Raw genomic sequence first — 14,036 nt, forward strand, 5'->3', positions numbered from 1 at the left:
TCTATTGGGATCTGGGTCTACCACCCAGCTCCTCAAAACACAACATGGGGCTGACTTAACATTGGAAAATTGGACCCTTAAAACATAACTTTTAATTAAGATATAACTTAAATCGCCCTATATGGGGTAGCGAATAGATACTTATTAATCGTGGGCAAACATATATAGCCCAGCTACCACTGTACATATAACATCCACTCAATAGCTCGGATGATGAAATGTATAGGTGCCATAAATTAGGGACAAAGCACTTTAGTCAGGTCCTGGGGCATTAATACTAATGCCGGGGAAGACTCTCCCTGCACAAACCCTGACTGGACCTCTGCCCAGGGTCAACCCCTGATGGTGGGATTTTCCTGTCCTCGTGCCTTCCCTAAATGGCCCTATAAGGCCCTAGATGGTAATAGGTAGAAGTTGAGTTGGTAATACCCCGACGCGTTTCACCCAATCGGGTTCCTCTGGGGGTCAGTACAATCTGAATACACTCAAACTACATGGATGGCATACTTTATCCAAAAGATAATAGCTGAGTACAAGCTGAAAACACTCAAACTATATGGACAAAAAAACATGAGGACTCCAGCATTATCCTTTATTATCTGTTTGAAGTGATTTGTACAACATGGGTTTTACCCTACACAGGGTTAGAGGGTCCTGGCTCCCACAGGCCTTGGCACAGCATGCTCCTTCCCCAGACTGGGAGCCCTGATTAAGGAGCTCAGCCCACATTTACCTGAGCTCCTCAGCTGGCTGCTAATTATCTTAATTACCAGCCTACCTGGTGCAGACAGAGGGAAAATCCTATTTTCCCAGCCTTTCTTGTTCTCGCCCAGCTTCCTCTGGGTGAGATGCACCATTTTAATGGCACTCTGGCAGCTCCAATGCCGCAGTGCACATGCAATTAGAGGTTTTTTTGTATATTTTTACCCTAAACCTTTCCTTCTGAACTGTTCTAGTCCCTCCTTCCATTCCTCCACCAGTCCCATTACCTTGCCCCCGGTCTCTATCTGCACTATCTTCCCGTCCTATAATGTAATTATTCCCCCCAGTCCCTAGTTTAAACACTCCTCCAACCTTCTAGCCATCTTCTCCCCCCAACACAGCTGCCCCTTCCCCATTGAGGTGCAGCCCATCCCTACGATAGAGCCTGTAGCCGACAGAGAAGTCAGCCCAATTCTCCAGGAACCCAAACCTTCCTAATCTCCTGCTGCCTTTCTTGTGTGGCTCGTGGTATTTCGGAAAACACTACCTTTGAGGTCTTTGCCCTAAGCTTGTGACCTAAATCCCTAAAATCATTTTTAAGGACGCTCCACCTACCTGTAACTTTGTAATTGGTTACGATATGGACCATGACCGCTGGATCTTCTCCAGCCCCTCCCAGTAATCTGCCAATCTGGTCCGCGATGTGTCGAGCTCGAGCGCCAGGAAGACAACACACTGTTCGACGATCCCGGTCTGTGTGACAGATCGCCCTATCTGTACCCCTAATAATTGAGTCACCCACTACCAGCACCTGTCTGCCCTGCCCTGCTCTCCTGGTTCCCTGCTTACTAGAGCTGACATTCTCCTGAGGAAGGGTCCCTGAACCGACATCCCCCGCATCTGCCAACCATGCAAACTTGTTGGGGTGTGTCAGATCAGGGCTAGCCTCCCTGGCACTCCTCCCTCTACCCCACTTTCTGTTATCCAGCCACCAACCTCACTTTACTGAGCCTCCTCGCTACCATCCTCCCTAACATCTATACCATAGAGTGCTTGCTCACTGAGCAGCAAACTCTTTTCCAAATTGTCAGTGTTGAAACTCGCTTGTTTAGATACTCGATGTGCGATTCCAAACGGCAATTTGCTCACATTTTGAGCAAAGATATGCACCCTCAAACGGCTGTTCCAGGACTGCATACATTTGACAAGATGTGCACTGGACTGCGCAGTCAATAATGGAACACATACTAAATGGGGATTACACAAGAAAATAGAAAAAATACAATAATACAACTCAATGAAAAACAATTGACTTATTGTAGTCCCCTCCTAAAGTCCCTGAATCTAATCTCCCTTAATCTTAAAGGGGACTGTCTCACTTCAGCAAATAGCATTCATCATGTAGAGGAAGTTAATACAAGACACTTACTAATGTATTGTGATTGTCCATATTGCCTACTTTGCTGGCTGGATTAATTTTTTCAACCACATTATACGCTGATCGTTTCCATGGTTACGACCACCTTGTAATCCAGCAGCGGTGGTAGAGCTTGTTCACTAAAGGAAAAAGGAGCAGCCTATGTGCGCTCCCACGGTCCCAGCCACCAGAAAGGCCAGCGCTTTTTCCTATATTGTGCAAGCACGACCACCACTAATGGACTCCAGGGTGGCCGTAACTATGGAAACAAGCAGTGTATAATATGATGGAAAAACGAATCCAACCAGCAAAAGAAGCAATATATAGATAATAACAATAAATTTGTAAGTGGCTTGTATTAACTTCTACATAATAAATACTACTTGCTGAAGTAAGACAACCTCTTTAAGTCAGACATGTGAACGCTCACAAACTCATGTTGTTTGTCTGCTTGTATAGGTGCTGCTCCCAAACAACAAATTGAATAAAATGAGAATGAGAAACATCATCTTGAAAAACCTGTTCTGGTCACATAGTTCTCACGCAGATCCAGATTTCACTACCGTATCTGATGATCTTTGTGTGATCGTCACATGACCAGAACAGGTTTTTAGCTTCTTTTCAATCTGAAAGTTAAAGGGAACCTGTCACCGGGATTTTGTGTGTAGAGCTGGGGACATGGGCTGCTAGATGGCCGCTAGCACATCTGCAGTACCCAGTCCCCATAGCTCTCTGCGCTTTTATTGTGTTAAAAAACAGTTTTGATCCATATGCAAATGACCTGATATGAGTCCTGTATCCGGAGATGAGTCAAGCGGAAAGGAGCCCAGCACCGCCCCGCCTCCTCCGAATCTCCTCCTTGCTGGCTGACGTCACAGAGCTGGAGCGCCGAAATCTCGCGATGCGCGAGCTAGCGCATGCGCAGTGTCGGCATCATGTTCATTCCCTGTGCTGGCATCAGCACAGGGAATGAACTACGCATGCGCTAGCTCGCGCATCGCGAGATTTCGGCGCTCCAGCTCTGTGACGTCAGCCAGCAAGGAGGAGATTCGGAGGACGCGGGGCGGTGCTGGGCTCCTTTCCGCTTGACTCATCTCCGGATACCGCAATTTGCGGTCCCCAATGCACACGCAACATCCGTGTGGCGGTCAGGACAGAACAAGACGATCCGTCCGCACCGTAAAAAATAGAATCAGTGATTGGGTGCGGGGTGCACACGGCCGGTGGACGTGTATTGCGGACCGCTGTATGCAGGCCACAATACGGCCGGGCAACGGCCGTGTGCATGAGGCCTTAGGTTGGAATTTTTCCAGCAGGGCTTCAAACAGCTTTGGATCCAGGGCTGCAATATCAGGAATTTTATGGCTCCATACATGCAAACAGTGTACCCGCCTCCCCCAATTTTTATTCACACTGTTTACCAATCATGAGAAATAATATGTAATGTGCACATGAACACCACTGTATTATGACTGGCGCAACAGACTTAATAAAAATAAATAAAAAACACAGTAATAGTACAAGGCATCCCTTCTTTACAGCAGAGCTTTTCACAGAGAAGTGGGTAAGGCAGCTATTTACTGTTACAATAGGTCTGGGATCTGTGAAATAATTTTTATGATTAATGTCCTGGCAGAAAAATAGAATTTTTACTTTTCAGCTTTTTTATGGTAAGTTACAAATTTCTGTAACGTTATTGTTAAAAAAAGATTTTTGTAACATACTTAGTATGAAATATCACAAAACAATATTTGGTATCCTTGTAATCATAATAAGCTATACAATATAATGAACACCTTATTTATGGTGATCGGCAAATGGTGCAAAATATTCCCCTGGTGCAGTCACTGTATTCTATTGCACCGGTCCCCGCTCACTGTACTAATGCTATCTACTGTGACTGCAGGCATGCAATGGTTAACTATAGATATGTTCGATCCAGCGCTGAGCAGCCTGTACTTACGATCATAGGAGGCTGGGCGGGCGGGCACTGGCAGCGTAACTTCCTACGTCACGTGCCTGCTCCACCCACTTTATGAATGAAGCAGGCGGCGCAGGTACGTGACGTAGGAAGTTACGCTGCCAGTGCCCGCCCAGCCACCTGCCTCCAGCCTGCTATGATCGTAAGTACAGGCTGCTCAGCGCTGGATCGAACATATCTATAGTTAACCATTGCCTGCCTGCAGTTACAGTAGATACCATTAGTACAGTGAGCGGGGCCTGGTGCAATAAAATACAATGACTGCACTGGGCCCCCGCTGTCATTTAAAAACTAGTGTAGATGCTAGCCCCCACCCCCTGTATTGGGGGTCATTCACAGTGGCTGACACTGTTATGGGGGGGGGATCTGTGGATGTCAAATAGCATAAGATGCTATTTATCTGTTATCCACAGATTCCCCCCCATAGCAGTGTCATGCCATCCACAGATGCCCCCATAACAGTGCCATCCACAGACCCCCATAACAGTGCCATCCACAGACCCTCATAACAGTGCCATCCACAGACCCCCATAACAGTGCCATCCACAGACCCCCATTAGTTCAAAGCCCACCAAAAGCACACCTTTTGGTTCAAAATATTTATTTTCTTATTTTCCTCCTCAAAAACCTAGGTGCGTCCTATGGGCCGGTGCGTCTTATAGGGCGAAAAATACGGTACTTTTAGCCCATAAGTTACAAACCGCTGAAATCAGTGAGTCTGTCCCTACTTTATGCTGGTCTGAGTGAGGGCAGCATAAAGTTGATGACAGGTTCCCTTTAAGGCATGTTATCCTTGTGTTGACAATTTCTGGCAGCCTAAAATATCCAGTTAAAATCATTAAGATTTCAGATTTCCTCTTTTTGCAGCAGGTCTGATCATGAAGGTAGCACTGCGGAAACACATAGTTCTTTCATGCATGAAGTCCATTTTCGTTTAGTTGACAGAATTCTGTATTTGCTTTTTGTATCCATTGATAAATATAATCTTTATGGAAATTCTCTGTACTGTATAAGTTGGCTTCAAGTATGGGAGATGTTCATTCAGATTTTCTTTTCTGTTCTCCAGATGGCCTAGGGTACTGCCAATTTTAGAGCCAGATTATGCCTGCAAGAAGATCATTGATGCCATCCTAAAGGAACAAGTGTACTTGGTGATGCCTCGCAGCCTCTATGTCGTATTTGCCTTTAAAAAGTGAGTTCTGGATTTACATAGTCTATTTTGCAGGAGTTACTTATTGATGTTCCCGGCACATCCACTGATCAGCTGTTTGAAGAGGCCTCGGTGCTCCTGTGAGCGCCGCAGCCTCTTCCTAAGCCTGTGATGTCACTTTTCGTCAGTCACATGGCCTTTATGAAGCGATGTCCTATTCAAGTAAATATGATTGAGCTGCAATACCACGTATAGCCACTATGTAAAGGATGGTGCTGTGTTTTGTATATTATGAGGAGCACTGCTGCCTCTTTAAACAGCTGATCGGCAGAGGTGCTGGGAATGTAAGTCACACTAATTAGATACTGATGAACTGTCTTAAGGATAGGTCATCAATATTACACTCCTAGAAAACCCCTTGAAAGGGTCTACAAGGAAACTAACTCCTATCCACAGGATAGGCGATAAGTGTTTGATCGGCAGGTGTCCAACCGCTGGGGCCCCTGCTGATCACGAGAACAGGGGCCATGTTCCCCTTTTTGATGGAATGGTGGACAAGCGTGCGTGCTGCTCCTTTTAAATGGGGGACAATTGTCCCCATTCTCGTGACCGGTGGGAATCAAGTGACCAGGGAAAATGGGTAAGTGTAAGGATTTAAATGACTTTCACAAGGGCCAGATTGTAAAAGCTAAGGGTCTGATCCATGTAGCCCCCACCTCCAAAACTGTTTTTGTAACCCTATGGTTTTTCGATCTCCATTATCGACTGAGATAGTAATACCTGTTTAAAGGATCTGCTGCTAACATCTTGGGTTCAAGATACCACAAGACAACACTTTCAGAGGTCTTCTGGAATCTAAGCCTCATCTTCTGAGACGTTTCTGTGGCACAAGGGGGACCTACACATTTTTAGGCAGATGGTGCTAAAGGTAACCTGTCACCTCTACCTCGCTGCCCCTTGCTGATTTCATCAGTCTCACTTCTAGGCTAGTATCCAGTACTTTTACAGGACTGACAAGTCAAACCTCAGTGTGCGCCAGAACTGCGAGTCCAATGAGACTCATGGCCCGCCCTCCCCTGCCTATGAGTGATAGACCATTGAAATCCGCACGTCTGTCACTATACTCAGCGAGAGTAGCATAGTAGAGCTGACAAGTTCTTTTTTTTTTTAGTTATGGCTGATGGGTGTTTATATCTGGTACCTCATTAATATCATTTTAAGCATTTACAGTTTGTTAGATTTTGTAATATATATAATAAACCATCTCTCTCTCTTTTTTTTTGTCTTTAGTATGATCTCTGCAAAATTAGGTGTTGTACTTGGGGACTACTTGGGAGCCTTTCATTTTATGGACCACTTCAAGGGTCGTATCAAGAAGGACTAGACTCGGCCTACACAGCTACCGACATTAAGATGACCTGTGAATGTAATACTAATACATAATATCTCATAGACCAGTGGTTCAAACCAAAAGTCTCTAAATTAAAATTTTATGTAATAAAATTTAATTACATTTTTATATATTTTATCAAATCTTTCTTTTGCATTGAGGGATATACCTGTCTACATTGGAAAGTCTGGAGAAACTCCAGTAACACAAAAAGATCCCAACACTAACGATTCTTATAATAAAATGACTTGTGCATGTAACACTTTATAGTTACAAGTAAAGGTGATTTGCTAGTTTGTTTTATTTTGTTGCTTTTATGTGTTGTTTTGTTGTCCCTTTTTAAAATATATTTTTTATGTGTTAGTAAATCTAGATTTGACACTGTAAAGCCTCTTTCACACCACCGCTGTTGATTTCTGTTGTTTTGCTCCATTATAAGAGCAGAACAATTAAAATGACGGAAGTGCTGATTTGGCACACAACTGACCTGAACGGAGCCAAACATATCCCATTGACTGTATTGCGATCTGTTCAGTTTCTATTTCAGAGGAGAAAAAAGTCCTTTATGCAAACGCCTTTTTAGTTTTATATTAAAGGGAATATAATTGTTAGAAAGTCCTTTATGTAACCACAAACCGGCGGTGTACACCCGTCTGTAATAACCAGGCACGCTGCTGGATGCTGCGTCTAATTTATGATGAGGCATACCTCTCATAGAAAATTTGGCGCAGCATCCGGCAGTCTATGCTCCTATGCCAGTATCGCTTAGTGATGTTGCTGGATCTACTCTGATTTCCTTTGATCCAGAGCTGTTGCTCGCTTCTAGATTAAGGGGATCCTTTATTATCCAGAAATACGCATATTTCTGGCACAGATTGCGACTTTTCCCTGCTCATGCCAGGTCTAAAAAAGTGGGCTTGGCAGGGAAGGGGACAAGCCGGTAGGCGTAGAAAAATTGTCTAAATGTAAGCCAGACATAACTTCGGCAGATCCATTGGCAGATATAGGGGTTATTCAGACCAGCTAAAACGCAGTTCTTAATAAATGACCCCCTAGGAGCTTTAGGGCTCATGCACACGAACATGTACGTCCCGTGCCCGTATTGCGGCCCGAACGGGTCCGCAAAATCAAAATTTGAAGCAGACCACTTCCTTGGGATTTCCATGTCTCCACACTGCAAAAAATAGAACATGGTCTATTTTTTTGCGATGCAGACTGAATGTTGCAGATTGCGTCCACATCTAGAAACGGCGGGCACACAACCGGTGACGGTTCATTTTGGACCGATATTTGCAATCCGCAGCACACATACATGTGTATGAGCCCTTAGGCTCATAGTCATACTTTAATTCAGCACTGTGAGTCCAAGCTGTAGAGGAAGTTGGAAGACCCAGCACTAGACAATGATTGATGGGTACTTTTTTCAGGAGAATAGAGAGTTGATCGGCAAAGGACCTTATTTCTCTGTAGAGGGGTTTTCCAAAAATAGAATTTTCTTTCCGTGTCCGTTCCGTTTTTTTTTTTGGGGACCGTATGCGGAACCATTCATTTCAATGGGTCTGCAAAAAAAACGGAAGTAACTCTGTGTGCATTCCGTTTCTGTATGTCCACATTCGACAAGGATGGCACTGTTCTATTAGGGGCCAGCTGTTCCGTTCGGCAAAATACAGAATGCACATGGGCATCATCCGTATTTTTTGTTGATCTGTTTTTTGCCAACCGCAAAATACTTATGGTCATGTGCATGAGCCCTTAATGTCACTAGTAAGGGAAAAAACGTGGATTTACGTACGGGAAAAACCACAGGATATTACAGTACCAGCAAAGCGTAAGAGATTACACTAATCTCATGTACATTTTGCGGATTTTTTCTGTAAGGAAATTGGCCTGCCATTTCAAAATAAAAAGCATGTCAATTATGTTTGTGTTTTTTGCTGTAGATTTCACCCTTTACAATGGAAGGGTGAGATCTGTGACAAAACCGCATCAAATCCACTGCACTTAGACATTGCGGATTTTAATGCGGATATGCAGCAGCAACACACAGAAATCCATATAGAAATTCATGTGGATCTTATGTGCGTTCACCGTACTTATGTGCTGATGTCTTTATGGAACTTAAGAAAAATGCCTTAGCCAGATAGACCAGTCTAGAAGTTAAACTATTTTTGTTGCCCACAATAAGAGCTTTCTGATACAGCAATAAAAACCGGTCCTACTGGATTCTTGTCCATCCTTGATGTGATATGCAATGTGTGTCTTTATATACAGTGAGGAACAGAAGTATTTAAACACCCTGCGATTTTGAAAGTTCTCCCACTTAGAAATCATGGAGGGGTCTCAAATTCACATTGAAGGTGCATTCCCGCTCTGAGAGAGAGAATAAAAAAAAAAAAAAAAACAGGAAATCACATTGTATGATTTTGAAAGAATTTATTTGTCTTGCACTGCTGAACATAAGTATTTGAACAAAATAAGGGGTTGGGTCAGCACAACCTGCCTGTAGGTGCAGATCACTATGGCGAAATACATATACAAACGGAAAATGCAAATGTGATCGCACACTACATCCAGCACTCTGCCCTCCATGCTGGATGAGACATTGGTTTATATTTTGGCCAAAGCATAGTAAGCCACTCACCGCGTCAAGGTCGTCTCATGAGTGGTCCCTAACTCTTGTTCCTACCTGTTCATGGGCCATGACAGCCACATAAAATCCAGGGAATGCAGGTCAGCATGCAAGCCAAGTACACTTTGCTTGTAACCCCGTCCGGTGCCATTACAGCTTTCATCGGATCCAGGGATGCAAGTACCAACATGCATGCTGAACCCACCATATACTTCTCCTGGAGCCAGATGGCTAATGGTAGGTTCTATACAAGCAGACTCAGTTTTATACTGACTTTAAAACCAGCCTCAAGGACAGATTAACTGGTCAGGTGTGCAATGACTCCAAGGAGATCGCCACGCCTCCAATATATACTACAAAGAAAAAAATAAGGGGTTGGGTCAGCACAACCTGCCTGTAGGTGCAGATCACTATGGCGAAATACATATACAAACGGAAAATGCAAATGTGATCGCACACTACATCCAGCACTCTGCCCTCCATGCTGGATGAGACATTGGTTTATATTTTGGCCAAAGCATAGTAAGCCACTCACCGCGTCAAGGTCGTCTCATGAGTGGTCCCTCCTTGAGGCTGGTTTTAAAGTCAGTATAAAACTGAGTCTGCTTGTATAGAACCTACCATTAGCCATCTGGCTCCAGGAGAAGTATATGGTGGGTTCAGCATGCATGTTGGTACTTGCATCCCTGGATCCGATGAAAGCTGTAATGGCACCGGAGGGGGTTACAAGCAAAGTGTACTTGGCTTGCATGCTGACCTGCATTCCCTGGATTTTATGTGGCTGTCATGGCCCATGAACAGGTAGGAACAAGAGTTAGGGACCACTCATGAGACGACCTTGACGCGGTGAGTGGCTTACTATGCTTTGGCCAAAATATAAACCAATGTCTCATCCAGCATGGAGGGCAGAGTGCTGGATGTAGTGTGCGATCACATTTGCATTTTCCGTTTGTATAAGTATTTGAACACCTGAGAAAATCAATGTTTAAACTATTTGGTACAGAAGCCTTTGTTTGCAATTACAGAGGTCAAACGTTTCCTGTAGTTCTTGACCAGGTTTGCACAAACTGCGACAGGGATTTTGGCCCACTCCTCCACACAGATCTCCTCTAGGTCTGTCAGGTTTCGGGGTTGTAGCTGAGCAACACGGAGTTTCAGCTCCCTCCAAAGATGTTCTACTGAATTTAGGTCTGGAGACTGGCTGGGCCCCTTCAGAACCTTGATATGCTTCTTACGGAGCCACTCCTCGGTTATCCTGGCTGTGTGCTTTGGGTCGTTGTCATGTTCAAAGACCCAGCCACGACCCATCTTCAATGTTCTGACTGAGGGAAGGAGGTTGTTGCTCAAAATCTCACAATAAATGGCCCCATTTATCCTCTCCTTAATACAGTGCAGTCTTCCTGTCCCCTTCACAGAAAAGCACCCCCAAAGCACGATGTTACCACCCCCATGCTTCACAGTAGGGATGGTGTTCTTGGGATGCAACTAATCCTTCTTTTTCCTCCAAACACGACGAGTGAAGTTTAGACCAAAAAGTTCTACTTTGGACTCATCTAACCACATGACTTTCTCCCATGCCTCCTCTGGATTATCCAGATGGTCATTGGCAAACTTCAGACGGGCCTGGACATGTGATGACTTGAGCAGGGGAACCTTTCGTGCAATGCATGATTTGAAACCATGACGGCGTAGTGTTCTACTGACAGTGACCTTTAAAAACTGTGGTCCCAGCTCTCTTCATGTCATTGACCAGCTCATCCCTTGTAGTTCTGGACTGATTCCTCACCTTTCTTATCATCAGTGATACCCCACGAGGTGAGATCTTGCAATAGATCTTCCATTTTCTAATAATTGCTCCAACAGTTTGATTTTCACCAAGCTGCTTGGCAATTACCCCTTAGACCTTTACGACCTTGTGGAGGTCCACAATTTTGTCTCTGTTGTCTTTTGACAGCTCTTTGGTCTTGCCCATGGTAGTAGTTGGCGTCTGACTGACTGACTGTGGGGTGAACAGGTGTCTTTAAAGAGCTCAGACAGGTGCTACTAAGTTAGATTATTGAGTGGAGTAGAAGTGGACTTTTTAAAGGCACAGTAACACGTCTTTGAGAGCCATAATTCTTGCTGTTTCTCAGGTGTTTAAATACTTATGTTCAGCAGTGCAAGACAAATACATTTTTAAATCATACAATGTCATTTCCTGAATATTTTTTTTCCTCTGAGTGGGAATGCACCTACAATGTGAATTTCAAACCCCTACATGATTTCTAAGTGGGAGAACTTGCAAAATTGCAGGGTGTTCAAATACTTCTGTTCTTCACTGTACATCATCAGTTGTGAATTTGTGGAAGTTAACATACCATGGTATATTGCTGAACTTTCCAGTCTCTTTGAAAAGTCTTAGCCAAGTGTAGCCGCCAGAACCAAAATTTACTGTCATTACTGTTACTTTCTGTGACTGCAAGGAAGCTATATATTCCATAACAAATATTCTATATCATCCCATGTAAACTGCAGCACTGACCTAATTGGATGGTGTAATCACTCAAGATTTAGAGATTTGTATCTCTAGTTTATTGAACAGTACCATTCTAAGTATGGAGCATGGAATTTTTATCAAGGTCTGCTCCTTCATACTGCACTATTTGTGACTGGCAAGACCCGTTTTACCCAAAATTATGTCACTTTTTGCCCCTTTACAAACATGCTCTGCACTTTTCTCAAAAAAAAAAAAAAAAGACATGGGGGAGTCTGGGCCTTCACTACCCAAAACATTTAAAATTACTTGCACCAGTTTCCTGGCAACAATTAACAACCGAAATCCACACCAGCTCTAAGCTGGCATAAATTTTAGATTCTGGCGCATGGGCCTGACGAGATGTGCCAAAATTAACAGGTGCACACTTTATATTCATTTTGGCACTTCTCGCAACACCATTAAGAGGATCAAGATTGACGTTAGAAACGCCAATCTTGATAAATAATAAGGGTGCAAGACGCAAATGTGTGCACTGTGAGCCACTAACCACTGCGTGACAGTTTTTATATGCCCATGCTAGCACAGATAGTGCTGATAGGCCCGCTTTACTGTGATCCTCAATCTACTTTAGTATAAAGAAATGCTTTTTTTGCCTCTACTGTACAATGTCTCTACCATAATGTTCTTATTATTTACATAATCGTATAAAGTAATAGATTGGTTGTGCACACCTCATATGGAATATCGCATATATATCAGGACTTGTTTGGATAAGTGCTCAATATTTATTGTACATAAATTAAAAAGGGTTATATAAATACACTTGATAGCTGAACAGTGTGTCGACAGAATATCTTCTTATTTAATAACTATGATAAAAATTCAATCCTAACGTGATGTTTGATGTGATCTGTAAACTATCTGTAAAAATGTTTTTTACAGATCACATCAAACATCACGTTGGGATTGAATTTTTATCATAGTTATTAAATAAGAAGATATTCTGTCGACACATTGTTCAGCTATCAAGTGTATTTATATAACCCTTTTTAATTTATGTACAATAAATATTGAGCACTTATCCAAACAAGTCCTGATATATATGCAATATTCCATGAGGTGTGCACAACCAATCTATTACTTTATACGATTATCTACTCCATAGACAGGGTGTGTCTATACTGGCTGGAGCACCCGTTCCACGTTAGCTACTAGGTGAGCCGTCACAAATTATATTTTTCTTATTATTTACATGTAATACCAATATTTATGAAAAACCCAAAACTTAGACATGAATAATAAAAGTAAACTGGGGTTAATCTTACCCCCGCTAATTGTCAGTCTTCAGGATATTCTGCATGTTCCTGAAGAAAACACAAGGGTTTATTTTTAATAAATAATTGTTATTTTTAATTATTTAATTAATTATAATCTAATTATAATAATGAATCCTTTAAAAAAAAATATATATATAAATAAAGGTAAAACATACGGACCCAAATTTAACACTAACATGAAGTAGAATCCAAATGGGAAAAAAAATGGTTGCAGGCTCCAAATCCGCCCTTTTTTTAGTTTGCATAGGTATAAATATACCAAAGTTGTACTGCACATATAGGCTGTATACACAATCCATATACTAAGGAAAAGTATTACTGGTATAATCGGTGATTAAAAATGTAAACACATTAAAGTATATATATACTGACTAACCAATATAATGATAATTAAATGTTGATCAGATTAGAAATAGAGTACTCACTCCACTAGAGAGGTGGTCTGCAGGAAAAGCTCAGTACACCTGCAGGCCTATATCTCCCCCGCCAGGATTGCTTGAAGTTCTTGAATAATGATGTTCGTCCACTTAAAGATCTCACTGGACTCTGTTCATCATCTTTCTTTGTTTTATTGTTATGAATATATACAGCTTGACGCGTTCCAGGGACAAAAATTCCCAGTCTTTAGGTGCAGAAAACATAAGTGTATATAGGACTCACCAATTACATACAGTCAGGTCCATAAATATTGACGTTAAAAACAAGGAAGTCACCCCGATTGCAACACACGTTAATGAAGTTCACGGGGGTGATCCGGGATGCCTCCGTTTCACTGTACTTGAATTGGTACATCCATCTCCACGTGGGGGGGATTGGGACAGGAGGATCCTACAAAAGGAAAGCGAATGGATCCACAGACTCCGGTCCCAATCCCCCCGCGGGTTAAATGAAAGATTGACTTTTTCGTGTTATTTGTGACCTGTTTTGCTTTTTGGCCTTCTGGCCTTCTGGCCT

The 14,036-nt window shown here is 42.8% G+C and overlaps 1 protein-coding gene across 1 annotated transcript in view; it reads left to right on the forward strand.

Annotated features, from left to right (window-relative positions):
- SDR16C5 (short chain dehydrogenase/reductase family 16C member 5) overlaps positions 1–6,939 on the forward strand; it is a 46,813-nt gene extending 39,874 nt beyond the window's left edge. The window contains exons 6-7 of the mRNA XM_040432782.1: positions 5,167–5,292; positions 6,541–6,939. Of these exons, the coding sequence (XP_040288716.1) occupies positions 5,167–5,292; positions 6,541–6,634 (220 nt within the window). The 3' untranslated portion in view covers positions 6,635–6,939. The remainder of the gene's footprint in view (positions 1–5,166; positions 5,293–6,540) is intronic.
- The last annotated feature ends 7,097 nt before the right edge of the window (positions 6,940–14,036 follow it).

The sequence above is a fragment of the Bufo bufo genome, chromosome 5 (genome assembly GCF_905171765.1).
Source record: "Bufo bufo chromosome 5, aBufBuf1.1, whole genome shotgun sequence".
Taxonomy (NCBI): domain Eukaryota; kingdom Metazoa; phylum Chordata; class Amphibia; order Anura; family Bufonidae; genus Bufo; species Bufo bufo.